This window comes from Lepidochelys kempii, chromosome 25, assembly GCF_965140285.1.
Source record: "Lepidochelys kempii isolate rLepKem1 chromosome 25, rLepKem1.hap1, whole genome shotgun sequence".
Classification (NCBI taxonomy): Eukaryota; Metazoa; Chordata; order Testudines; family Cheloniidae; genus Lepidochelys; species Lepidochelys kempii.
The window spans coordinates 9,067,482-9,095,051 of record NC_136404.1 but is presented as its reverse complement, the minus strand read 5'-3'; the positions used below and the strand labels follow the sequence as shown (position 1 = coordinate 9,095,051).

At 44.5% G+C, this 27,570-nt stretch overlaps 1 protein-coding gene and 1 long non-coding RNA gene across 8 annotated transcripts in view; one reads left to right on the top strand and one right to left on the bottom strand.

Moving 5' to 3' along the window:
- The window catches only part of DOT1L (DOT1 like histone lysine methyltransferase), a 103,786-nt gene that overhangs the window by 59,077 nt on the left and 17,139 nt on the right, over positions 1-27,570 (bottom strand). For all 7 annotated transcript variants that reach the window (XM_073324234.2, XM_073324230.2, XM_073324232.2 and 4 more), the window contains exons 2-6: positions 19,463-19,506; positions 15,964-16,038; positions 12,913-12,976; positions 10,713-10,941; positions 3,144-3,238 (exon numbers count right to left, since the gene is read on the bottom strand). In XM_073324234.2, the coding sequence (XP_073180335.1) occupies positions 3,144-3,238; positions 10,713-10,941; positions 12,913-12,976; positions 15,964-16,038; positions 19,463-19,506 (507 nt within the window). The remainder of the gene's footprint in view (positions 1-3,143; positions 3,239-10,712; positions 10,942-12,912; positions 12,977-15,963; positions 16,039-19,462; positions 19,507-27,570) is intronic.
- LOC140903259 (uncharacterized) lies at positions 27-23,997 on the top strand. The gene is made up of 3 exons (XR_012156200.2): positions 27-214; positions 17,984-18,014; positions 23,614-23,997. It is a non-coding gene; the product is annotated as an uncharacterized LOC140903259 (long non-coding RNA).

The following is a 27,570-nucleotide window of genomic DNA, read 5'->3' as shown; positions in this document are numbered from 1 at the left end:
CTAATGAGAACACCTGACTCCAATTAACCTGCAAAGAGTCAGGTGAGGCCGTTAAGCTAATGTGAACACCTGACTCTAATTAAGGCCCCTCTGATACAATAAAAGGGCTCACTCCTGTCAGGCTGAGGAGAGCCAGGGAGCCTGAGGAGAGGAACTGCAGCTGAAGAGCTGGGTAATGAAGACACCCTCAAGCCACTGGAAAGGGAGCCCTAAGGTAAGGGTGAAGAAGGTGTTAAGAGAGGGAAGCAGGAGAACTGTGGGGAAGTGGTCCAGGGAAATGTAGCATCTCAAAGGTCTGTTGCCAACAGCTGCTGCCATTAGGGTCCCTGGGTTGGAACCCGGAGTAGAGGGCAGGCCCTGGTTCCCTCCAACTCTCCACTACAGAAACACCTTCTTGGAGGGGAAGACAGGACCCCGTCAGGACAGAAGGCTAACCTGTTCTGGAATAAGCCCATAGGGACAACAGAGATTGTGGGAGTTCTCTCACCAACCTCCTTGCTGGCTTATGATGAAAATGGCTCAGTAGGCTGTGACCCTTGCCTCTAGAGGGAGAAGGGCTATGCAGAGGGTCACAGTGAGCCTCGCATAATCTGCCAGGAAGAGCGGAACACACTGAGACAAGGCCACACATGGTATACTTTATTCACCCAGTAAAGTCTTCAAATACAGTAACTCCTCGCTTAACATTGTAGTTATGTTCCTGAAAAATGTGACTACGCGAAATGATGTTAAGCGAATCCAATTTCCCCATAAGAATTCATATAAATAGGGGGAAAAGGGGGGTGTTAGGTTCCAGGGAAATTTTTTTCACCGGACAAAAAACTATATATACACACACAGTATAAGTTTTAAACAAACAATTTAATACTGTACACAACAATGATTGTGAAGCTTGATTGAGGTGGTGAGGTAAACGGTGGAAGAGGATGGGATATTTCTTAGGGGATGCCTTACTGCTAAATGATGAACTGGCATTTGGCTGATCCCTCACGGGTTAACACGTTGCTGTTAATGTAGCCTCACACTCTACAAGGCAGCAGGAATGGAGGAAGAGGAGCCAGCATGGTAGAGACACACACCCTGTGTGTTGGGGGTGGGGGGGGGAAGAGGCGCATTGCCCCTTTAAATATGCTGACCCCACTAAGTACAATGCCTTTAAAAAAAAATCAGGAAGTGGAGACAGCAGCTGTGACCAGCAAAGCCTCTCCATCCTGAGCCCTGACCTGTCCCCACCCCGCTCTATATGGAGAAGTGGTAAGGGGGACACCGTGACTTTAGCCCCCCTCCCCTGCACAGCAAGCAAGAGGCTCCCAGGAGCAGCTCCCAGGCAGAGGGCAGGAGCAGCACATGGCAGCGGGGAGAGGGACAGCTGAACTGCTGACAATTGGTAGCCTGCTGCAGGGCTGCCGCACAGGGAACTTAGGGGAGCTGATGGGGGGGCTGCTGGTCCACCCTGGTTCCAAGCCCCCACCAGCTCGCTGCAAGGGGCTGCTCTTCCTGCAAGCAGTGGACAAAGCAGGTGGCTGCCAAACAATGTTATAAGGGAGTATTACACAACTTTAAACGAGCATGTTCCCGAACGGATCAGCCAGGTAACAACGAAACAATGTTAACCGGGATGACTTTAAGTGAGGAGTTACTGTACTTGACACAGCGTTATTAAAAAGGGACACCATCAGGATTAGTACTCCCTAACAATTTATATTCTCTGCATACACTGGCAAAGTTCATGTAATTCTTTACTGCCTGCTGATCATTTACACTATGGCCCCTTCACACTGCTCTGTGTAAATGGTCCTTAACGTAGGTACTTCTGGAGTGGCGTAAAAGTGCCTTTGTATAAACAAAACTCTGGCCCTATATGTATTTTCTCTCACAAATAAGTGGTTTTTAACCAGTGATTACTACTAAATAAAGAGCCAGGAACCTAGCCTTTGTGAGCTGCTCTAAAATAAGTCAGAATACTCATGCAAGGAGGTGACAGAGAAAGATTTGGTAAAAGTGTTCCAGCTCAATATTTCCAAGGGATTACCATGAAGAGTAAGGACAAATTATTTCCTAGGCCCTTCTATGGCACTCATGATAGCATCAGAGCCTTTTTACATATATATTTGAAAAGGAAGCTCTAAAGCTTATGTACACATTATTTAAGAAGCTAAAGTTGGTATTTGAAACAGACCAAAGTCCAATAGTTTGAACAAGGAGTTAAAGGTGTGAAGCTCTATGCAACCTACTGGAGGAAGTACAAAATTCTTACTGCAAGGCTTGACCAACTTTTATTGTTTGCTTGCAACTCATTTGGGTTCCATGTTTCCCTTGGAGTTGATTAACTTTGCAAGTCCCTATTGACATAGAATTAATGGAAGTGTAAAGAAAACTACTTGCCTAAGTATAATAGCCTTATTATGAGACATCGTCCTAAGTACTTCAATTGGGTGCATACTGAGCACTGCTATTAACTGAATGCTCCAGGGCAATCGATAGGTCTCAGTTACTCTGCAGCTCCAGCTATATTAACATATTTAATATCTAAACTCAATCGTTTAAGAGTTAGGGCTGCTAAAGAACATTCTTAGCATGATCCAGATTGCAGCTTTTTTAAAAAAAATTATGCGTTTCAGCCATTCTGTCTCCCACTACTCTGATCTTGCTCAACTCCTTCCTAGAGGCTTTCAACCCTACACAGCACTAGCCTCTGTGACACAGCCCTTTCAAAGTCCCATTCCAGACCCGAGTGGGTCCTGAAATCCACAGCTTAGACAGTACGGTGTCTAGGTTAAACCTGCATCTTCCCTTTTGATTTTTGTTCCCTTTGTATAAGCTTCCCATCACCACGCAGCCTCACTCCGCCTGGTTTTCTCTCAGGCCTGAACTAAGCTCTCTTCAGAGACCAGTTAATGATATTTCTGATCACTCAGTGAGCACTGCCACTGAGCAACAAGAAGCACATCCCACCCCTCCCCATATCATTTGCATCACTGCTGTGCTTCCAGCCCTTACTGACTTAAGGAGCCAGAGTGTCTAGGATTCAAACTCAGGATTCCCGCTTTGTAATACATAGCAGTTACCTGAAAGACATAAGATATTGAGCCAACCCTGGAATCAAACACTTACCATCTCATACTCCTTGAGACAGAACTCACCTCAGCATATTTGGCCGGAATATCAGCTTTCTCCACACCATAGTGATGTTTGCAGTTTGTGGCAGCAGCGACTTGAAGCACTACCTGACCCACACCTGCAGGTAGAGAAAGAGACAGTTATAGTAAAAAAGTCCCCCATACACAGGAGACTGCTTCTAAAACAAAGACCAAGATGTATGCAAGGATTTCACAACATGTGTCAATTCCCCATCCAAAAAGTATGGATAATGTATCTCTCCCTCTCACCTTTTGTATCGTCTATTCACACTAAGCTCTTCAGGGAAGTGACTGTCTCTTTCTATAAGAATGTACAGTACCTAGCACAATAGCCATTCCCATAATACAAATAATATAGCACATTGATTGATAAACATATGACAATTTACATTACAACAAATAGCTCCAACTTCACAACAGTTACACCTCAATACCGGAGCCTATTTTCCTCTAAAAAGACTTATGTCCTACAGGAAGTAAATATGGATGTTTTTTGTTTTTGCAAGAAAACCAAACAGCAGCTAGATAAATTTTGCAGTTCAAATCTCTCAGTGTAATGGAGAGAGCTGTAACAAAACATTTATATCTGATTTTCATTGTGATGGAAAACTAATACAAAAGTCTCAGCACATTGGGAAAAAAATGCTAATACACAAGACAGGAGTATTATTTTCTAGTACAATAAAAAAAAGATAATGATCAATATGCATCAAAGTAATTTCAGACGCAATTTGCTAAACTGCAAGACAAAACATTACTTAAAAATGTATGAACTTCCCATCACTCAGTCTCAATTGTGTTTGCATCAGAGACTGCTCCAGCAGTAATTAGCTGCCATTCCCACACCTTGTCTGCACTCATTACATCTCTTTGGCTTGTGGGGGAAAGAAAAAAAAATCACAGCTGAACCTCTGCTTGCACACCTGACCCAGATTTTGCCAAGTACACGGTAAATCTTTATAAGCTGTTGCAATCATTCTATATTTATTTCTTACCGCAATTGATTACAACTCCTGATCAAACCATTTCTATATTCATTCTAATACGACGTTTATCGCTGTTTGTACTGGACTAATGTAAAATGCATTGTCTCACTAATGCATTTCTCACAGAATCATAGATCACAAGGGAAAGAGAAACATTCAAGCCAAGCAGATAGCACATTTGCACAGAACACACATTGTTGTTTTCCATTTCATTGACTGCCTGCAGGAAGTAGCACCAGTCATTGAGGAGGTGGGGCTCTTGCCATTAAATCATTATTGATACAATACCCACTTTGGTATAATGGGGAATCACCTACTGACAGTCCTGTATAATAAAAAATTGTATTATGGTACCACCTAGAAGCCCCATACAGGTTCTGGGCCCCATTTTGCTATGTACCGTATAAACAGAGTAAAAGAACAGCTTACAATATGAATAAGAAGATGCAACTATTGAGTAAGAAACGCAATGGGGGAGGATGAGGGAAGCAGTAAAAACTATATGCATTTACATGGGCCAAATAAAATATCAGAAGTCATTACTGCCCTTCTCTCATCAGAGACCACTTGTGGTTAAAGATACCACTTTTTTGCAACAGTTGTCCTAATTCCAATTTGAACAACTGTGTTCTGCCTTCCTAAAATTCCATTTCAACCAGACATAATATTGTTGGCTTCTAGTCTTAAATGGTTGGACAGAGTTACTGATAAAAAATGGCTGCAACATTTGACCAGCGGTTGTTACACCCTGTGGCAGATGAATGATTCCTATACATAGAGGTGTAGGAAAGGCACTAAAGTAAATGTTGGATATTGTGCTATTGCTACAATGGTATTCTAATCTACACTGTACACTATACTGCATTGACTAGAATACTATGGAAATTCAGTCTCAACTCTGCCATCTATGTGCAAACTTTCATTGGTGTTAACAAGAGTTATGTGGGGAGGAGAAATCAGGATCCTTTATTCTTCTTCGAGTGCTGGTACACGTCAATTCCAATCACGTGTGCGCACGCTGTGTGCACGGTCGTCAGAAAGTTTTCCCTTAGCAGCTCCCACCTGGTCAGCTGCGGAGCCCCCTGGAGTGGCGCCTCCATGGCACTCAATATATAACCCTGCCGAAATGGCCCTCACTTCAGTTCCTTCTTACCGTCCATGATGTCCATTGGAACGGCATTCACTTGCTTTCCAAGTGCTTCCCTTAGTTTTCTTCTTTGGCCTGTAGTTTTAGTCTAGGATTCAATTAGCAGTTTAGTTTAGTTTAGTGTATATAATTTGGGTTAGGGTGCAGGGACATCCCCTATCCCTTACCTCCCGTCAGCTGCAGGGCATGCCTCGGGCCCAAGGGTTTAAACTTTGCGGGACCTGCGGTAAGCCCATGCCTACGGGTGACCCCCAGGATGCGTGCCTGAAGTGTCTGGGGGAAGAGTACCAAACAGACAGGCGCAAAATCTTTCCACCCTATGACGAAAAGAAAGAGGGATTTCCATCTGAAACAACTTCTGATGGAGTCCGCTCTCCATCCACAGAGCACATCAGTGCAGAGCGCCCCGGCCTCGGTGCATGACACGGTACCAAAGACAGACTCTGATTCAAAAGACCCTCAGCACTGGCACTCCTCAGTACAGACAACCAGGCATGGCTCACACTCACCGGTGCCACACAAGTGGCACAAGACGACAGACGGGGTTATCCCCGGTGCCGAAGCCAGGACCAGGTGCAACCGCAATGCATCCTGCGAAGGAGCACTCAGTGCCCAAGGGTCCCTCCAGGGTAGCTCTGCCCCTAATTAAAACTATACAGAGCAATATCAAAATGCTGCAGCAGACCCCAGCAACGACCCCGCCTATGGCGGGGGGTGTTGAGTGCAAGTACTTTGTCCCATTCAAGTACTTGTTCTCGCACCTGCAGCCTTTCACCCTAGTAGTGACAGCCGTCATCAAGAAGGAGAGGCAGGGCCAGCAAGGACCAACTCCCAAATCCAAGGAGTCTAAAAGATTAGACCTTTTCGGTAGAAAGGTCTACTCAATGGGGGGCCTGCAGCAAATTATAGCAAACCAACAAGCAGACACAACTTCAACTTGTGGGACTCCATGTTGAAATTCAAGGAGCAAATTCCATCAGACTCCAGGGCTGAATTCATGGCCATCATTGACGAAGGGAAGGTGGTGGCATGAACCTCTCTTCAAGCCTCCCTTGATGCGGCAGACTCTGCTACCCGCACCCTCTCATCGGGGTTAGCCATGAGAAGGGTTTCAGGGCTGCAGGCATCTGGGCCGCCCCCCAAAGTGCAGCAAACCCTTCAGGACCATCAGGACCCCTCTCATGAACAACTCCTTATCCATGAGGTGCAATAACTCCTCACCATAGGGGCAGTGGAGGAGGTTCCTCGGGAGCTAAGGGGCAAAGGATTGTACTCTCGTTATTTCCTAATCCCCAAGGCAAAGGAGGATCGCATATCTATTTTAGACCTGCAAGGACTCAACCAGGACTCAACTCAAACTTCATGGTGAACTTGAAGTTCCGCATGGTCTCCCTGAGCACGATCATCCCGCCCCTGGATCCAGGGGCTGGTACGCCACCTTCTACATGAAAGACGTGTACTTTCACATAGCCATTTGGCCTGAGCACAGACAGTTTCTACGGTTTGTGGTCAACCACAATCATCATCAGTTCACTGTCTTCCCATTTGATCTATCAACAACGCCCCGAGTGTTCACAAAGTGTATGTCAGTAATAGCAGCCTTCCTCCCCAGAAGGCAGGTGGAGGTATATCCCTACCTCGACAACTGGCTAATACGGGGGCGCTCCAGGGAGCGGGTAGAATCTCAAGTCCGATTAACCAGATTCACTTTTGAGAGACTGGGACTCCTCCTCAACATGAACAAGTCGAGCTTACCACCGACCCAAAGAATAGAATTCATTGGGGGAGGTGCTGGACTCGGTACAGGCAAGGGCGATCCGGCCAGAGATATGATTCCAAGCCATAACTGACCCTCAGTTGGTGTGCGAGGAAGTCCCCTTCAACAGCCCACAACCCTCTCTGGCCCTAAGAACGGACGCATCAGCTCTGGGTTGGGGGGCTCATCTGGGAGATCTCCGAAAGCAAGGCCTATGGTCGCAGCACGAGCTCTCATTCAGTATCAATATCAAGGAGCTCAGAGTGGTGCAACAAGCCTGCCAGACCTTCCTGTCCCAACTACAAGGCCAGTGTGTGGCAGTGATTACCAGCACCACCACTGCCATGTTTTACATCAACAAACAGGGTGGAGCCTGTTCCTCCCCCCTGTCAGGAAGCCCTCCAGCTATGGGAGTTGTGCACAGCCCACTCCATTCACCTGGAGGCATCATATCTCCTAGGAGTGCAGAACGAACTAGCAGATCACCTCAGCAGGTCATTCCACAACAAGTGGTCCATCCATCCAGATGTCGTACAGTCCATCTTCCATAGGTGGGGGTTTCCCCCGGTAGATCTGTTTGCCACCAGGAGCAATACAAAGTGCCCAACGTTCTGCTTCTTCTGGAAATAGCCCGGGTTCAATCTCCGACGCTTTCATGCTACCCTGGGGGGACCTCCTCGTATATGCCTTTCCACCGGTCCGACTCATACACAAGCTGCTGCTCAAGATCCGCAGAGACAAGACAGAAATAATTCTGTTGGTCCCAGGATGGCCACGCCAACAGTGGTACACTCCAGACGCTTCTGGAGCCGTCTGTGGACACCGCGGTCCTGCTACTGCTTTTCTCAGATCTCAACACCCAGGACCACAGCCACCTTCACCCAGACCTCCAGTTCCTCCATCTCACAGCATGGAAGCTTCATGGTTAAACCCAATGGAGCTCCTGTGCTCGGAACTGGTCAGGCAGGTTCTGCTCAACAGCAGGAAACCATCCACCAGGGTCACTTCTCTGGCTAAGTGGAAGAGGTTCACTTGCTGGCATGCCCAGCATCGTACACCTCCACTTCAGGCTCCTATATCACTCATCCTGGATTACCTCCTGCACCTGAAAAGGGCCATCCATCAGGGTATAACCTTGCTGCTATTTCAGCCTTCTACCAGGGAGAATTGGGGCGTTCCATATTCACCAACCCTAGGGTAGGGCGTTTCCTCAAGGGCCTGGAAAAATTATATCCACAGACTCGATGACCTGTGCCTGCATGGGACTTCAATCTGGTCCTCTCCAGACTAATGGGGCCCCCTTTCGAACCACTGGCGACTCACTCCCTTCTGTATTTGTCGTGGAAGGTGGTATTCCTAGTCGCCATCACATCGGCTAGGAGGGTGTCCGAGTTAAAAGCACTAACCTCTGACCCACCGTACATGGTCTTTCACAAGGCCAAGGTGCAATTCAGGCCTCATCCAGCCTTCCTGCCCAAGGTGGTGTCCCAGCTTCATATTAGCCAAGACATTTTTCTACCAGTCTTCTATCCCAAGCCTCATACCAGTGCACAGGAGCAGAGGCTTCACTCACTGGATGTCTGGCGTGCACTAGCATTCTACATCAAGCATATTAAATCTTTCAGGTAATCTAATCAGCTGTTCATGGCGGTGGCAGACCGGATGAAAGGGCTCCCAGTCTCTTCCCAATGCATTTCTTCCTGGATCACAGACTGCATCCACACATGCTACGGGCTGACTAACGTCCAAGCCCCATCTATTACAGTATGTTCCACAAGGGCACAGGCCTCATCAGCAACTTTCCTGGCCCAGATTCCCATTCAGGAGATCTTCAGAGCGACAACCTGGTCATCGGTGCATACGTTTAACCACTCACTATGCTATCACCCAGCATTCCAGACATTTTGCAGCATTCGGCAGAGCAGTACTCCAGTCAGCAATTCCTTAACTCCGACCACACCTCCGTGTCACCTGATTGGAATCAACGTGAACAAGCCCTCGAAGAAAAACTGTTATTTACCTTCTCGTAACTATCGTTCTTCGAGATGTGTTGTTCACGTCCATTCCAATAAACATCCTCCTTCCCCTCTGTCGGAGTAGCCAGCAAGAAGGAACTGAAGGGGAGTCGGGTCAGCGGGCTTATTTGTTGAGTGCCATGAAGGCGCCACTACAGACAGCTCCACAGCCGACCCGACAGGAGCTGCCAAGGGAAAACTCTGCAACGACTGTGCACGCACCTGATTGGAATGGACCTCAACAACACATCTCAAGGAACAACAGTTATGAGAAGGTGAGTAACCATTTTTTTCCAGTGTATCCATCAACTGAAAACCAGTGCACAGAAAAGTGATCACAGAATTACGGTTGAGGCTACTGCATGCTAAACCATTCTTTTCAGATACTAATAAAGGTTCTTATTTTTCATATGCTTGGTCTTAGTCCAATATTAAGGTTTGGGATTCTATGGTGATAAATATCTGGTTTTGTTTTTGGTGGTGTTAGAGGCCAAGGAAAACAAAACATTTCACTACAGAAGCATTAGTCAGATGACACACTCCTCCATCTTGTTAGGCAAACAGCAAGATTGTGTGACTTCCAGATATGATCTCTTATTGTGACCTTACTGAACAAACACTTTCACACAACTGTGGTAAAGCAGTTATTTCTGTACAGCAAAGCACCATGCCTGACTAAACAGCATTTTAGATGTGTCTCATATTGTACTTAACTGGACACAAAATATAGTTACCAGAGTGGGGGGAAGGAGGGGAGGGATAAATTCTGTCCCCTGTGAGTGGCTTGCTTTAATACCCTTAACTTGGAATTCCATTTAGTAGATATAAAATGGAAGTAAGGTTAGTAATTCTGCTGTATTTTCAGTGGGCAGGTTCCCGTTTCCTTTGGTAGGATAAAGGATGACTGTTGAGAAAGCAAGAGGATATACACTTCATTTATTTCAACCTACAATTCTACATTAAAAAGGGGGAATTCTTATTACTCCTTTCCTGCTGGTAATCAGATTTGAGCAAATAAAACAAGATCATCTTACTCATCATATCTGCTCCACATCTGTGTTTGAGTCACATCTGGTTACTTAACTGACAAAAAGGTTTTTACTTTTGTTAAAACTGCTAACTGTAGCACAGATGCAGCTATGGAAGAGTGAGCTGGATTCTATACCGCCTCACAATAAACAGAAAATCTTTATTGCTGGTGATTGTGTCAGACAGAGAAAGAACCCACTTTATTTTCAGGTAGCAGGTGGAGTTTGCAGTTTTGACACTCAGGGGGGAAAAAAGTGTGATGCATGAACTTAAACTGGATCTAGAAGCCAGAAAGTATAAAATATGGACTCTGTTAATGGCACTTTTACACAATCATTTCAGATGCCAACCATACTTTAAAATGACTACATTTATCTATGGTGACAAAAATGAAGTATTCTTAAATTAAGTTTCCTGAAGTATCAATCCTTCCTTCACGTGGGTGGGTGACATTTGGTGCCACATCCCACTGGCAATACAGGAAGGAAAGCATTTATCTGTCAGGAGTGCACAGCCAGATAGACAGTCTGTGGGGATGGGTTACTTTCTAAATGTAAAGTGACTGACATTTTTTTATTCAGCGGAGGAAAAAGCCTGGGCAGAGATAGAAAAGGGAAAACGAAGCAGTTTGTCACTTACCACTGCCCAAGTCAACAAACAAGTCATCCTCAGTCATTTTAATCTCATCAATCATTTGGGCCACTAGATCAAAGGAAGTCTCTCCATACACCTCTGGGGAAAAGGGCTCATAGTTGTTGAGTTTCTCTGGGTCTGTCACCGAGTGGTTATATACTTGCTGCAAGATGTGACGGAGGAGCCCATTGGAGGGACGAGTGTTCAGTTTCATGGGCTGGGTAGTTCCTTTCCACTAAGAGTGAGGAGCAGAAAGGGAATGTAAACAAGAAAAATACATCATGACATACCTGCGTTTGCGGGTGGAAGGGCAACTGACACAAAGATAATCCACGTTCCTCCACCCCGTCTCTTGCATGGGTAAAACTGATCCAGTGTCCTTCCAAAAGCAGCAGCAAGACGTGCTAAAAGACTTCTGCAGCAATGCCGCTTGGGGAGGCTGGTTTGCTTTACTGTCTGTGTCACCTCACCCAATAGGTATTTTCGAAGACTGCATACTAGATACACGAGGGAAAACACATCTAAGATCTGCCTACATACTAGATGTAACTACTGCATTTCATTGCGCCATCAACATAAAGACGGGTTTATTTTCTTGCCATGAAGTGTAGCATGGGAGGAATCACGCTCAGAGGGAGTGGGAGAGAAAATTTAAGCTTCTGCTGGCCAATAATCTCACTCCTAAATAGAAGCTATTGATGTTTCTGAACTTCCTCTTGTCTTCCCCACTTTGGATTTTAAACGTCTGTAAGCTTTTTTCCCTGGGCATCTTTTCCATCTCCTTTTCCTGATAGTCACCTCTTTCCTATCTGATCCTCTGTTTGAGGGCTCAGTGCTGCTACCTCAGAGGCCAATTACCACTTCTGCTCCTTATGTCAGCTAGCCTGGGCTCCTACATTCAGCAGGGCACTGGCAGGACAGAGTGAAACTGACTAAATTCTCACTTCAGTGAGTGACTGTAAATGAAAAGTTTCAGAGTAACAGCCGTGTTAGTCTGTATTCACAAAAAGAAAAGGAGTACTTGTGGCACCTTAGAGACTAACCAATTGATTTGAGCATAAGCTTTCGTGATGAAGTGAGCTGTAGCTCACGAAAGCTTATGCTCAAATAAATTGGTTAGTCTCTAAGGTGCCACAAGTACTCCTTTTCTTTTTGTAAATGAAATGTGAGTGCTGAAGAACTCCAACTTTTAAGCTATTAACAAAGACAAAAGTGGCCAGCATCTACGAATCAGGCAAACGATATGGAGATTTGTAGGTGCCAAAGTGGTGCAAAGTCTGGGAGAAGTTCTAACCTACTGGCAATATCTTTCTGAGGTCTATTTTGAATGCTCCCACAAAAGAAGATAACAGTCCCCAACATGTGTTTGATAGGTCAAAGTGCTTCATAAGGCCCCGAGATTGTGATTTTTGTAGAATAAGATGTAGTATTAAATTGGATGAGTGTTAAGTACAATGACAGATACTACTGACAGAACGGGCATCTAAATTCCATAAATTAAGTAAAATTCGTATTATTAGATTACACTTACTGTGTTTCATTACCAGCCTTAAACTTGGGGTAAGAAAACCAAAAGTTGCCTATTATTAGAAATCTATTAAAATAGATTTCATTCCAGTTCTTCCTTAATAGTGATTGATCCTTTGGAACAGAACAGTTCTAAAATATAGCTTTACTGAACAGTAAGGGAATTCTTAATCTATGGATCATCGCCACGATACACAAATTAATCTGGACTATTTAAGGAATCTTTAAGTCTCAATCCCCACACGCACAAGTAAACGTGTATACGTTAAATCCTCGTGAAATTTCTGATGAAAAAAGCTAGGTATGGTGCACGCAAAGGAACCCTTTTTCAAAGGTAACTCAACTATTTCAAATGTCAAAGCAAGAGTGCCAGCTGCACATTAGGGACTAAGAGCCTGCAAACCTGTATTTTAGAAAAATTAAGCCATTCTTATATAAAAGATATAAATTCAAATCCTCAAGTGCCAAGTTTTGGCCAAGAAAGCAAGGTTTAATAGACGACTTATTAACTCCCGAATGAATGGAAAAGCTGTAATGGTGCTGTTTAAGCAAACACACAACTGAGTGCTAAGAAAGTCAGCTCTTCTTAGTTGTCATTTTCAGTACATGAATTTGAAACCACTAGCCTGAATAAAGCCAACTAGATAGGCACCACAGCATAACAAAGGTAAATACATACCAACTGATGAATGCTATCAATGGCACGGTTGTATTTGTCACAAAGCCTCTGCATGCTTTCAAAGCTGGGAAAGGAAAAAAAGCGAAGTTTGCTAGTCAGTTAACAGTAAAGAGGGTCTTGAAATGCTCAGCTATGCACATTAAAACAACACTGCCAAGGTTGGTAGGCACAACATTTGACCTACATTTTTTGAAGTGTACATACTGTAGCTGTAAATTTTTTTTTTTTTTGCAACAATCATTAATTCTTTATGCAATTTTACACTTTTATAAATTTTCCTTAAATAAGAGACTTTAGCGGCCCAACGATTCATTAGACATTCTATACCTGGTATCCATGTGATGGAAAAAAAAGTTCTTTTAAAGAAACTGATTTCTACCTAGGGAGGTGGTGGACTCTCCTTCCTTGGAAGTTTTTAAGGTCAGGCTTGACAAAGCACTGGCTGGGATGATTTAGTTGGGGATTGGTCCTGCTTTGAGCAGGGGGTTGGACTAGATGACCTCCTGAGGTTCCTTCCAACCCTGATATTCTATGATTTTATGATTTTAACGTTCAGCTTCCAAAGACTTATTGTAATGAATGGGGAAAATTAAGTTATGGAGATAGCACCAAGTTATCTTACGTTTTTCCTTTCTGACCTATCAGGAATTCAAGCTGGAAATTCCCATGGGCCCTCTTAGCTTCCTCCCACTTCCCTACATGCAAAAAATGTTTTAAGCACTACACTCGTAAAAAGAAAAGGAGGACTTGTGGCACCTTAGAGACTAACAAATTTATTTGAGCATAAGCTTTAGTGAGCTACAGCTCACTTCATCGGACGCATTCAGTGGATGACTTGTAAAGTAGTCTGCTTTGTTCCTTCCGGTGTCCACTATATCCAGCTATGAAGACAGTCAGACACTTATCCAGAGCTCAGTTCTATTCTGTTCTAACATGCAGTGTGCCATGTAATACAACTTCTTCAAAGTACAAACTTCATCCGCCAGACACCTGCTTTACAAGGAAAGCATACTGCTTGTTCTGTGGGTTAGTTGGGTTCACAGTTTAGCCAGGCACCTTAATTGCAGAGGCTGAGAGGATTACAGAATTATTTTGGGTCAAGGAGGTAAGGATACCTGCCAGGCCCACCGTCATTACATAACTAGATTCCAGAAAGCAGCAGCAGAAAAGCCAGTCCACCGAGTAATTGGGCATACCCCACATCTACCCCAAGACAGGAAGGGAGGAGAAAAGACAGAGGAGAAGGGAAGGAAGTTAACTTCTCATAAACTTGACTTCACTGCCACAACTAGCTAAGGCCTGGATACGCAACTTCAGCTACGAGAATAGCATAGCTGAAGTCAACGTATCTTAGATAGATCGACTTAGAATCACTTACTTCGCATCCTTGCGGCGCGAAATCGATGGCCACTGCTCCCCCATCGACTCCGCTTCCGCCTCTCGCCATGGTGGAGTTCCGGAGTCGACGGCAGAGCGATCGGCGATCGATTTATCACGTCTACACTAGACACAATAAACCGATCCCCGATAGATCGATCACTACCCCCCCCCCGATCCAGCAGGTAGTGTAGACGTGGCCTCTGACTCCTTATCTGAGAACACGGCTGTTTTGCACTTGCTTTGGGCTGCCAATTAACAGGTTTTAATTCCATGTTAATAAAAACAGGCAAGACTGAAAAATATTTTTACGAGTGTCTATTTGCATTTCCATAATGCACTGGTTTTCATTCCTAGTCTCTGCATTTGCAGCACTGCAGCCAATCTTCTAGGATTAACTTTTCAAATAATTCTCCCCCCCCACAAGGAAAATGAACTGATTAAACAGGATGACAGGTTTATGGCTTCTTTGAACAGCTTCTGAGAAATAAGTCAGGTGTGGTTGAGGACAGATGGTTTCTTCTCTTATTCAGTATCATTGCTGACAAAGTGAGGCTGCACACCTATACATACCCCACCAGTGCTACACAATTACTGTATCACAATATCAGCATATAAACCATAGACCTGACATTAAGAGGTACTGAGCACTCACTACTCCTATTTAATTCCCTGGGAGGCTGGAGGGGCTAGTACGATGAGACCATATAAAATAAAAGGAATAATATAGCACCAAAGAGCGGTCCTTTTACATTGCAAAAGCCATCCAGGTGCTCAAAGAGTTAACGCTGAATTAGGACCTGATTCAGTTTCACCTGTCTCAATCCCACTCAGGAGACATGATCACTTTGTGGACACCGGTGTACTTAGATCTTTTCCATAAAAGAAATTCCATGGATTTTCATAAATCACAACTTGTCTGCAGGCAAGTGTCATCTCTATTTCCATTTTCAGTTAGTACAGTCAAATTGAGCCAAAAATATAGACTCTCTCAACTGTGTCCAAACGAACTTATTACAAACAAAAGAATTCCATAGGGTCAGATTCTGTCCGTCCCAATCTCTACCCACAGAGCAGACTGCAACACAACCCTGTCAAGCCAGTCCATGTAGTAGGTGTTTTCACATAGTTCTGTGAATCAGGCACTGTTCCTGCTTCTCCAGAGACAAAGGCTGTAGGAACAGTTTGAGTTGAAACTCTGTTTTTATAGTGTTGCCACTCGTATTTGATTCTGAATAGGAGAGGAGTGGGGAAAGTTAACCTTCCACAAACATGGAGAGAAAAATCAGTGGTGCCACGGGCAGCTCTGGCATAGTGTTTTCCAACACGAATTCTTAGTTACTACAAAAGCAGAAACTTCAATGCCATTCAGATTCCAAATGCTGGCTTTAGCCCAACAGCACAGATACAGATCATTGTTTCAGGGTGAGTAATTCCAACGTACACCAGCTCAGCTTTCTGCTATGTGAAGTTTCCAATTATGTCCTTAAATCCAGCAGCCGTTGCCAATACTCCTGTTACACATTTCCTACCAAAATAACTTTGTAGAGTCTGAAGCCAGTTCTAAAAGAAAACTTCAGCTCAGTTTGCAGTGTCTATAATTAGTTATTCTTAGACCAATTCACAACAAGCCATTTAGGCCTGCCCTTCTGGGGAAGGGGGAGTTCCTCTCACCTTTTTGTATCATAGTCAATTAAAACATAATTTTCCATAGCAAGCTTGAGATCTGGGATTTCTTCACAGACCCACCTGCAATGAGACAAGAATCAGAATACAATAGACCCCCAAATCTTTTACATTAGTGTTTGAACGAGGCAGTTTTTATTTTTACTGAAGCAGCAATCCGCCTGGATTCTAGACAGACGTTCCTATAAATTAAAAACAGTGTTACAGAAAGCATGAAAGACTGCAATATTGTGAGAAGTGAAGCAGACATCACAAAATGCTAATTATGGGGCTGGAAGAGTTCTTATTCAACACAAGAGTGAATATGAAGTTAAGTGCCCATTACCACTGGCAGAACTATAAAGCTCTTGAATAGGCATGAACTCCATTTTGACTTCACAATGAAGAGACAAATATACTTAGTTGATGTAAAAATAAAAGCCACAGCTAATGCTAATCTAATGGGAAATATGAAGCACAGAAACAATCATTCTGAAATGCATTTATTTTTTTAATAAGTTATGAACAACCACTTCCTTAGACAAAGCTACTTGTCTATCTTGCCACACGTAGATGCAAGTCATCTTCTGCAACCTGATGTCTGAAAATGCACAGCAGTCCTCAGCACAAATGAAACCTTCAAAGAGTTGATGTGAGAGGGCGCTTTCTCCCTCTACCAGGGCAGTATACTGTATTTCCACTTAAGTGGCCCAGCTTGAAATAGACTTGATAGTGGTTTTGATGTTTTTGTTGTTTGTTTTCTTAAAGGCATGTGGTTTTTTCAGGATTAATACAGCCCTGTATTCTGCTCCTATTAGAAATGGAAAACTGAGACCACTGCCAGGATATCTGACAAGCTAAATCTGGCAAAAGAAATACAGAGTTCTGCATTTCATTTCAAATGTGAAAAAGTTAATTATTTTCAAAGACAACTTAAAAACTAACAATGAGGGCCACAATCTGGATGGCAAGTCACTGGAGCGACAAAGTCTTTGTAAAGGGCCGGGGAAGTCACATCAGGAAAAAGGGTTTCACACCCTTTCCTTTCTAATCATCAAGCTGAGAAACAGTGATCTGAAGTATCACCCAAAATACAGAGTGCTCTACAGAATACCATTGGGAACCACATTTTCTTTCCCTTAGGTCTTGATATTATGGACAGATTGATTCCTCGAATACTATATAGCATTTGTTTTGTTTTTTTCAAAAGAGCAACCCCTCTATGCTTTGTGGCCCTATAAGGACTCCAACAATGGTTTTGTGGGGTTCTATGTTTATCATTTCCACTTTGGTATCCAATTTGGTCAGCTTACTAGAAAGAACATTTCTGAAACTGCCATCATGACAACCACGGATCTGACAGTCAAGCTGAGTTCTTTCTGGCTCGTGGATCACCCTGGCTAAAAGAGTATGCAACTGACACTTAGGCTATGTCTACACTACAGCCTGTGTCAGCAAAACTTATGTCACTTCGGGGTGTGAATATTCCACCCCTCAAGCGACATGAGTTAGACGGACATAAGCTTTCGTGTGCACAGCACTAGGTCAGTGGGCGAGGTTTTCCCGCCGACATAACTTATACTGCTCACGGAGGTGGGTTTTCTATGACGATGGGAGAGTTCTCCCGTCGGCAGAGAGTGTCTTCACCACACGCACTGCAGCTGTATGTGTAGACATACCCTACGTTAATAGATTTACTGATAAAGATTCCAGGCTCTCTCCCCACATCTCTGTGTTGACTTTGCAGTGGAATTGATAGTAGCAAAAATAAGCAACAAAAAAGAACCACATTTTAGACAAAGTCATAAGACATGATTGCATGTGTACAGGAAGCAGATATGTTGATTAAAAGTGCCATTTCAGTAAAATCACTTTTTTCACTTTACTATGCTGAAAGGTGACCTGATTTTATTTTGAATAGGCTAAAAGTGTACAAAATGTCCCAAACAGCCAATGTGAGAGATGCGCATTTAGTATCCAAATGACTTAATCTTAAATCACTAATATTCCTCTTCTCATTGCTCTTTAGGACATTCAGCACCTTACAAAAAGGCATAATGGTAAGTATCTGTGAACTACATTTCTTTCTATTCTTCTAATGAAGACTCACCTCCTTAAAACCTCACTTTTTTTTATCTCTACAATTTTTTTCCCCGCAAACTAGGCCAGTGTGCAGCAAACAACTGTTCATATCACAACTTTTCAAGCCAGTGGTCAGCTCTACATCCTCCCACCTCACACCTCCATAGAACAGTTTACTAGCATAAGCAACAAGTATGCACTGTGGTTAATTTGGTACACGGGTAAGAATGATAGTTACAAACATATGTTAAGGCTCTGTATGCACTACAGAAATCCCCATTTTTATAATAAAGCTGTGAAACGTGATTGTGGCCCAACTGTGTTCTAGCAATGACTCTTCTTGCCATTGGCTGGTGTGCACACAGAAAGTACGAGTGCAGATGACTGCTACTCCAGCAGCCACTTTCAGTAGCGTAGCAGTTAAACCTGCTCAGAGCAAGTCAAACTGATGTGCTACTGAAAACAGATGTCAAGAGCCAGAGAGCTAGGGCTCCCAACCTTACTAATGTTACTACCGCTGAACTGCTGTCAGCAATGGCTGAAAAAGTTTCAGACAAGGCCTTTGTGGATTTAAAAAAAGAAATGTCAAGGAACAAGGCTAAACCACGGTCCCTTAACATGGATAACATTTTCTACCCACAAACACAGGGGAAGTATGCTTGAAAACAATTTTAAAATCGGATTCTCTGTTGTGGATAAACAAAAAACCCAGTCATATTAGGGAGTGTTTCTGCTCAGCAACTTTTTCTCAAGGCTGCCAAAACCACAGTGCATATGAATTATTGCTGTGTCACAAACTGTGTGTGGCTGTAGTGGTGCCTGAAAACATTCAACCCTCTTACACTCGGCCTTCTTTCCAGTAGTATTTCAGCCACACCCTCCCACTGATGCAGCTCCACTATGCTCAGGCAGGCAGCACTCCTGACCCTTCCGAGTGCCAATGGCACTGCCCAGTTGTAGCCACAGTGGACTATTTTAAGAAATAAAAGTGAACAGCGTAAGCTTAAATCGGGCCAGAACCTAAGAAGAGACCGTAGATGGCGGTGGTGGTGTTTCGCTTGTTTGTTTGTTTAAGTTCTGGGCCTTATGCTTCCAAAGACTAAATTTTAAAATCCTGATTATAAAAAAAACAAACAAACATAGAATTTGATACTGTTGTACAATTTCATTTAGAACAACCGCAGACTAGAACAGTTTGTTTCAGACTAAGATTAAATTGGGGGCATGGGGAGAAGTTACTGCATCGCGTGAATTTACAGAGCTGTAATTCTGATTAGTGTCCAGGTTTAGTTCTGCTACAGCATAATTAGATTGCTATCTTCCCCTGTATTTGTTCCCCTCCCCTACACCTAATGTCTAATTTGAGACATACAGTAATACCAACATGGAAGAAAAGGTTCTGTCCAGTTCTGCATTGAACACTTACCGAATTGTCTCAATGATTTCATGAGCAGCATCATGGTGTTTGTCCTGAAATTAAAGGGGAGGGGGAAAAGAGAGAGAAGAGAAGCAGTTTCAGACAGACATCTGGAGAACACCATTCATATCAATCCCCAAAGATTACAGGACTCAACCTTCTAAAGTAGATTAGGAGTTAGAGAGGCAGGAGTCCTTAATTGCCACCCAGCGCAGTTAATATATTCAAAATGTACATTTCTTGAGAGACAACAAAGCTTCTTATACTTAAGAAAATAGGTTGTCTTGAGTTTCCACAGACCACTAAAAGGTTTTTAAAAAACCGCCCTTCCACTTATGTCACCTTCACTTCTTGAAAATAAGAAATGTTACAGTCAATACCCTTGGGGATTAGTGCGAGGTGTGTGTTTGAATGCAAGTTACATAACAAACAATAAGAATGGATACTAGTGATAAAAACTGATAACACCATATACCAGCTACATTGAGGCCTTTCTACTACTATAAAGCCATTGAAATTGTTCATTGTGTTACACATACACACACAGGATTGTGCGACACAAAGATTCTACTGGCATGTGTTTGGAATACCATATTACTTAGGTAAAGCCACAAGTGAGTTCTGCAGGTCTCATTCCATATGAGTGCCAATAAAACCCTTCTGCATGTGCCACATGTTACAGAAAAGTCTGTTTTAGGAAAATTATGGGAGGTTCTGAATATCTTATTGTATCCATCCTGCAAAGCCCAGAGCCATAGTTACCAAGAGTTCAACTGTAAAGGGCTCAGAAGGAGACAGAGAAACCTCTAAAAATAACCCTAAGAGTCATAACTTTTTTTTTTTTTTTTTTAAATTAAAATGACTTTCCTGAGCAAAAAGCAAGCACTGAGCCTCCAAGGTCTGAATTTTCCATCCTGGGCCTCAGACAGGATAATTTTTGAAGGGCTTTTGGGTAGGAAATTCCACATTTGAGGAAAAGAGGAAACATTTAAATGCAAATGATAAAAAAAATGGGGGACGTTTGAAATTTTAGAAGTTGTCCAAGGGCAGACTGCAGGCAAAGTGATCAAAGACGCACGATAGAATGCATTTGTGACATAGCGATCACTTATACATATAGTATCTATATTATTTAGTCCATATCGCCTGTATATGCACACACACAGCTAACAGACTTTTCCTCATTTCTGAATTCTCTCTCAGTGGTATGGAGGTTATACACAATCTAAATCCGTATTTCTCACAGCCAAATTTGGGGATACGTAGGTTTCCTATTATACATACCCAGTTTTAAATTTGGCTTCATAACATCAAGTCTTACTTTTAAAAACCAATTTCAGCATGTGGTAAAGGACAACTACTGAGGAAGCAAATCCACATGCCCTGCAACCTGTACACCCACAGGTAATATGTTAATTAGGTACTGGTTTGAACAGGAATCTGAGAGGACAACGAAAGGGGACAGAGATAAGGAAGGGCAAACATCTGTTAACCTACTGACTCAGGCACAGATATGAAAGAAACTATGCTCTCTAAACTGTCAGGAAGGGGGTTTATTTTTAGAATGTCAGAACTTAAGGCTGTAACTGTGAAGAGTCAAGCTGTCTGGGATCAGTAGTCTCAGGGCATGGCTACACTTGCAGATGTAGAGTGCTGTGAGTTAAACCCGCCTTTATACAGCGCAGCAGGGAAAGTGCTGCAGTCTGTCCACACTGACAGCTGCAAGCACACCGGCATGGCCATATCTGCAGCACTTGCAGCGGCATTGGGCACAGCACATTGTGGGCAGCTATCCCACAGAGCACCTCTTCCCATTCTGGCACTGTGGCTTGTGGGAAGGGGGCGGGGAGTGCAGTGCATTCTGGATCCTGTCCCAACACCCCGTGATGCATCGCTTTGCATCCCAGCATTCCCTTTGATTCCATCCACAATTGGCACCATCTGTCAACAGTTTTTGTACTGTGCGCTGTCTTCCCTTTCGGTCTGCGGGAATGGAGCCCGAACTGCTGAGGAACATGCTGGCAAGTCTTGCCAGCGCGTCACGTTTGGCAGTCGAGTTATTCCTTAAGATCCAAAGAGACAGTGAGGACTCCGACGATATCGACTCGAGTAACGCGAACGACACGAGTTTGCTTGTGGCATTCAAGGACATGCTCACCACCATCAAATGCCACTTTTGGGCTCAGGAAACAAGCACTGAGTGGTGGGATCACATCGTCATGCAAGTCTGGGATGACGAGCAGTGGCTGCAGAACTTTCCGATGAGAAAAGCCACTTTCATGGGACTGTGTGCTGAGCTCGCCTCCACCCTGCAGCGGAGGGACAAGAGATTGAGAGCTGCCCTGACTGTGAAGGAGCAGGTGGCTATTGCAATCTGGCAACTCCAGACAGCTACCAATCGGTCGTTAACCAGTTTGGAGTGGGGAAGTCGACCATTGGAATCCTGTTAATGCAAGTTTGCAGGGCCATTGATTGCATCCTGCTCAGAACCACCATGACTCCGGGTAACGTGCATGACATTATGGCTGGCTTTGCACAAATGGGTTTCCCTAACTGCGGAGGGGCGATAGATGGGACACACATTGCAATTCTGGCACCAGCCCACGTAGCCTCAGAGTACGTTAATCGGAAGGGATATTTCTCTATGGTTCTCCAGGTACTTGTGGATCACCGTGGGCGTTTCATTGACATTAATGCATGGTGGCCCGGAAAGGTGCATGACGCACTTATCTTTCATAACACTGGCCTTTTCAGGAAGCTGCAAGCCGGGACTTTTTTTCCCAGACCAGAAGATCACCATAGGGGAAGTCGAAATGCCCATTGTGATCCTTGGAGACCCCGCTTACCCTTTGATGCCGTGGCTCATTAAACCCTACATAGGGAGCCCTGACAGCAGCAAGGAGTGGTTGAACAACAAGCTGAGCTGGTGCAGAATGACTATGGAGTGTGCTTTTGGCCGTTTAAAGGGTCGCTGGTGCTCTCTGTATGGGAAGCTGGACCTAGCCTATAACAGCATCCCCGCAGTTATATCCGAATGCTGTACCCTCCATAACATTTGTGAAGGGAAAGGTGAAAGATTCACTCAGGCATGGAACTGGAGGTTCAACACCTAGAGACTGAATTTGAACAGCCGGAGACGAGGGCTATTAGAGGGGCCCAGCATGGGGCTGCAAGGATGAGGGAGGAATTTGAGGCTGAAAGCCCACAGTAACGTCTGGTGTGGTGCCCTGCACTGGTGAAGCGTGGTAGGAATCTGTGTTTGCTACGTATGATACGCTGACTTGCAGTGCCTTTTTTCCTGGGCTACGGTTTCTTTTACTTTATGCAATAATAAAGAATGTTTTCAAAGCCAAAAAATCAATTTATTGAAAAGAAACAACACAACTGCTTGGGAAACACAAAGGGCAAGGAGGTGAGATGGGGTGGGGTGGGGAACGGAACAGTACAATCACAGATTTGCGTATGTCCTGTCTGGAGTGCTGTGCAATGCATGCTTCACTTCAGGATGGCTTCACTGCATAGTGATGGGCATTGAGGGCAGTGGGTAAGGGTCGTAGTTTTCAGGGCTGGGTTGGGGGGGGAAGGGGCAGGCATGGTAGCGCTCCGCCTGCATGGCTACGAGTGCCTGGATTGAGTCCACTTGGCACTCCATGATGCTTATCAGCCACTCTGTGCTTTGGTGCCAACGATCCGCATTCTGCTGGCGGACCCTCCTTTCACTCTCCCACCATTCCTGCACCTTTTTATTTTCATTAGGTTGAATGCTGCATGACTTCATGCAGCATGTCCTCTTCGCTTCTACGTGGCCTCTTCCTGATTCTTTGCAGCCTCTCGGCCGTTGATAACACGGACGGCTGAGATCTCAAGGTTGCATCTGTAAAGGCAAAATGCTACACTTAACAGAGGCAGCATTGTTCACACCAGACAGAGCAATGATTCCCCCGTATTCAAGGCCAAGCACAGTCTACACAATAGCATAATTTGCCTGTCCCAAAGCGAGCGCACATAACCCACGGGAGCCCCAAAATGGTGAGTAAGCACAGGCTCAAGCGTGACTAATTGTTTCACAGCTGTACTGTCCTCTGGGTTTCTGTGCCTTGAGAAGAGCCAACAGCGGCAGGGGGCCCCTATACTGAACACTGTCCCCATATTTTCCACAGGAGTTCGTCCTGGAAGAGATCTCGCTGCTGAGGGTGACCAGGGAAGCAAGGGAGGGTCTTCTACTGCAATGCGGCTTCCACCCTGGCCCATATGCAGCTTGCCTGTGTGTGGCAATGGTCCCGCCCATCACAGCACAGTGGCACGGACAAGTTAGCCCGACTGGGACAAGGACCACAGTGCCTCTCCCGAAAAACCTGCACAAGCGCATTGTCCAAGTTCCGGCTGAGACCTTTGAAGAGATCACTGAGGCCGATTGCCGCGATGCGAGAGAGCACCTCAATGCCCTATTCCGCATCTACGCATGCATGAGGCCCTAACCCTCCTCGCCCCAAGAGCCCGCACCAAATAACTTCCTTCCCAAAATAAAAGCCGCTTACCGGAAACCTCCTGTGGTGTTTGTCCTTCCCCAAGCACTGGCCGCTGCAACTGGCTACCTTCCTCCTGGCTTGAGAACGGCTCCTGGCTGCATTCCTCCGCCTCAGCACCCTCACTCCCACTTTGCTGCTCCTCCTCCTGCCTTGTTGCACTGGCCTCTGAGGTGTCCATGGTGATATTTGGCATGGAGGTGGGATCGCCCCCAAGTATCACATCCAGCTCTTCGTAAAAACCGCAGGTCGCAGGGGCAGCACTGGAGCGGCTGTTTGCCTCTTGGCCTTTGCAGTAGGTATTTCGCAGCTCCTTCACTTTAACCCTGCACTGCAGTGTGTCCCAATCATGGCCCCTTTCCAGCATGGCCCTTGATATCTGCCCAAAGGTATCGTAATTCCTATGGCTGGAGTGCGACTGGGACTGGACAGCTTCCTCCCCCCAAACACTGATGAGGTCCAGCACCTCGCCATTGCTCCATACTGGGGATTGCCTGGCGCGTGGAGGCATGGTCACCTGGAAAGATGCGCTGAGAGCACTCCACGCCTGGCTGAGCAAACAGGAAGGGGATTTTCAAAATTCCCAGAGAATTTAAAGGGCAGGTCTAACGGTTGGTCACCTGAGGGCAGGGCAGTAGAGTTCAAAGTGATGACCAGCGTGGCTACAACAGGCATCGTGGTACACTTCTGGAGGCCGATCACAGCGCACTAACGGACCAGGGCGTCCACACTGGCGCCGCGGCGCTCCAGCAGGGGGCGCAGCGAACGTTATTCCACTCGCCGAGGTGGAGTACCAGCAGCACTGTAGCCGCGGAGACAGAGCGCTCTACTCGCCTCGCCAGCGCGAACGGGTAGCGAGCTAGGGCGCCCAGGCCTCCTTTATTGCACTGTAACTCCCAAGTGTAGCCAAACCCTCAGATTCAGGCCACGTCAACACTTACAAGCTTAAAATATAGCTGTGCCACTGTAAGATCGCTCGCTGTTTTATGCTGACAGGAGAGAGCACTCCCGTCAACATCATAAAACCAGCTCAACGAGTGGTGGTAGCTACCTCAGCGGCAGAGTGTCTCCTGCCAACACAGCGCTGTGTACATAAGCGCTTATGCCAGCAAAACCTGTGTCGCTCGGGGGGGTGGGGGGGGTTCCACACACCTGAGCAACAGAAGTTTTGCCGACCTAAGTGCTAGTGTAGACATGGCCTCAGATGTGAAAATCCTTGAACTTTCCAGGGATGGCAGCAGCCACAAAATACCTAAGGAGTAAAAACTAACAAGGAAACCAGAAACCAAGTAATTGGCTAAGCAGTGAAGTTTGACCTACTAACCACCATGTAGTCCTCTTTGTATGCTCTGTAACATGCCATAGCTCCACAGACAAAAATGCTCGTAACACACCACAGATGGTCACATTTGGATCATGCTTGCTCCAAGCAATGCTTCCCATCACATCATCTGCCACTGTCCCATTCTCAACTGGTGGAATGCCAGTGTGGATGGGAATCAAGAGTGTAACAGCCCCAACAGTGCAAATAAGTACCTCCGTAATTATGCTGCACACACCAGAGAACTCACTTGTGGGGCAAAACAACACAATCAATTTAGTAATTTACTTCATTCTGCTTCAATGGCATTGAAATTCAAAACAGAAGTTATTTTTAATCACATTCCTTGGTATTTCAAATGGATGGGATGAACTAACTATGGCTCTTAACTCCAAATAAAATCTTCTGGTTCAAGAAGAAAGCCACAAGAAGAAAGGGAGGGCAGCCATCTTCCACAGGGGAATTGCACTTCTTCTGCACACCAACTGGAGCTCTTATCCTTTGTGGTCTCCCACTGCCATTTTGCAGCTAATTTACCACAGAGGTAGAGAAAAGTCAACTTCCTAATCCAGAAGCTAGGAAGCCAATGCTGCTAAGTCTCCAGAACTCAGTCCCACCAGTCTAAAGTCATGATCCAGATGCAACAGCAACACCTCACCCTGTGAAAACCTTTGAGTGTTGCATGGACTCCAGGAGCGGGTGTATACAGACATTGCATAAATTAACAAAACTACTGGTTTCATTATCCTGTCCTTCGAGATTCTCATTTCCCCCACTCATATTTCCCTTAACTTTTCAACTCAGGCCACGTCTATACTAGGAGTGCTTTGCTGGTATAGCTACACCAGTATATACTATACCAGCAAAGTGTGCACAGTGTTTACACTGGCCAAGCTGTGCTGCTACTCGTATAGATTATTCTGCAACCTCTAAACAAAACAATATATTGTGGTAAAAGCGTAGTTTTGCTAGTGTAACTGTCTACGTGTGGGGCTTCTGCCAACAGCAGTTCTGTCAGTTCGGGATCACACCTCTTCACAGCCCTGACCAACATAGCTGTGCCAGCAGAAGTCTGTAGCATACGTATAGCCTTAGAAATACCACGAATGGCAAGTTTAGTCTCTCTCGTAGATTTTTTTTCTTACAAATGTTTATGGGCTTGTCTATACACAAGAGTCATATCTTTTTAACCATATCAGTATAATTCAATCAGTTTAAAAAAAAAATTCACACCTAGTGTGACCCTAGTTCCACCAGTATAAATTTATACATCTACCCGTAGAGCATATTCCAATATGGGAAGAAGAATATATACCAATTATATACCAACAGAAGCACATTTATACCAGTATAACTGGGTCCACACTTGAGGTTGTACTTTATGGGGGGGAAGGGGGAAAAAAGAAATCCACAGCCCTAACAGACAATTATACTGGTACAAAAACTGCAAGTAGACCAGGACTATAGGACATTTTTGTTATCTATAGTTCAAATGCCCTGTAAAAACAGTTAGAAAATCTGCTTGTTAATAAAGTCAATTCCTTGTGCCTTCAGGTTAAAGTGCAGAAATCTCACTACACACACAAATCACACAACACAAAGCGTTTTCTACACAGGAAAGATATACTGGTACAACTTAAGGTGTGAATTAATACCAATATAACTCCACCCCGTTTAACATCCTGTATGCACACTCTTATTCAAGCATAAGAGGGCCTTTTTCAGTTTCGCTTATCACTTGGATTTAAACTAAACTGAAAAAAGTCATTCTCCCACTGGAATAAGTGTCCTCATGAGGGATCATACTGGTATAACTATATCATTTTAACTTGTAACATTATCTCTTTAATGTTGTCTAAACTACAAGTATCAAAAATAAAGATGCAGTCCACAACTGACAGCAAGTATCATTAACATCCAATGCCACTTTCATAACTAGTTTTTAACGTGTGTAAGTGTATTAACACACAGCTAGAAGTGATCCAAATTCTTTCCTGCAGAAATCGGACGAAAAACAAAACTCTTATTTTCATTGAAATGTTCCACACAAATTTGAGTTTTCAGACAAAATCTAAAGTTTTCCAGCCAAATTATTTTGATAGTATTTTCTGAGGAAAAACAAATATATTTTGCAAAAATAATTTGTTGAAGATACAATTTTGCACCAAAAAACAGTTTTGCTGGAAAATTTTCCAACCAGCTCTACTGAAGTCTCTCAGTACCAGTTCTTAGGATACTGGATTCCACACTCCATGTATCGTTCAAACATA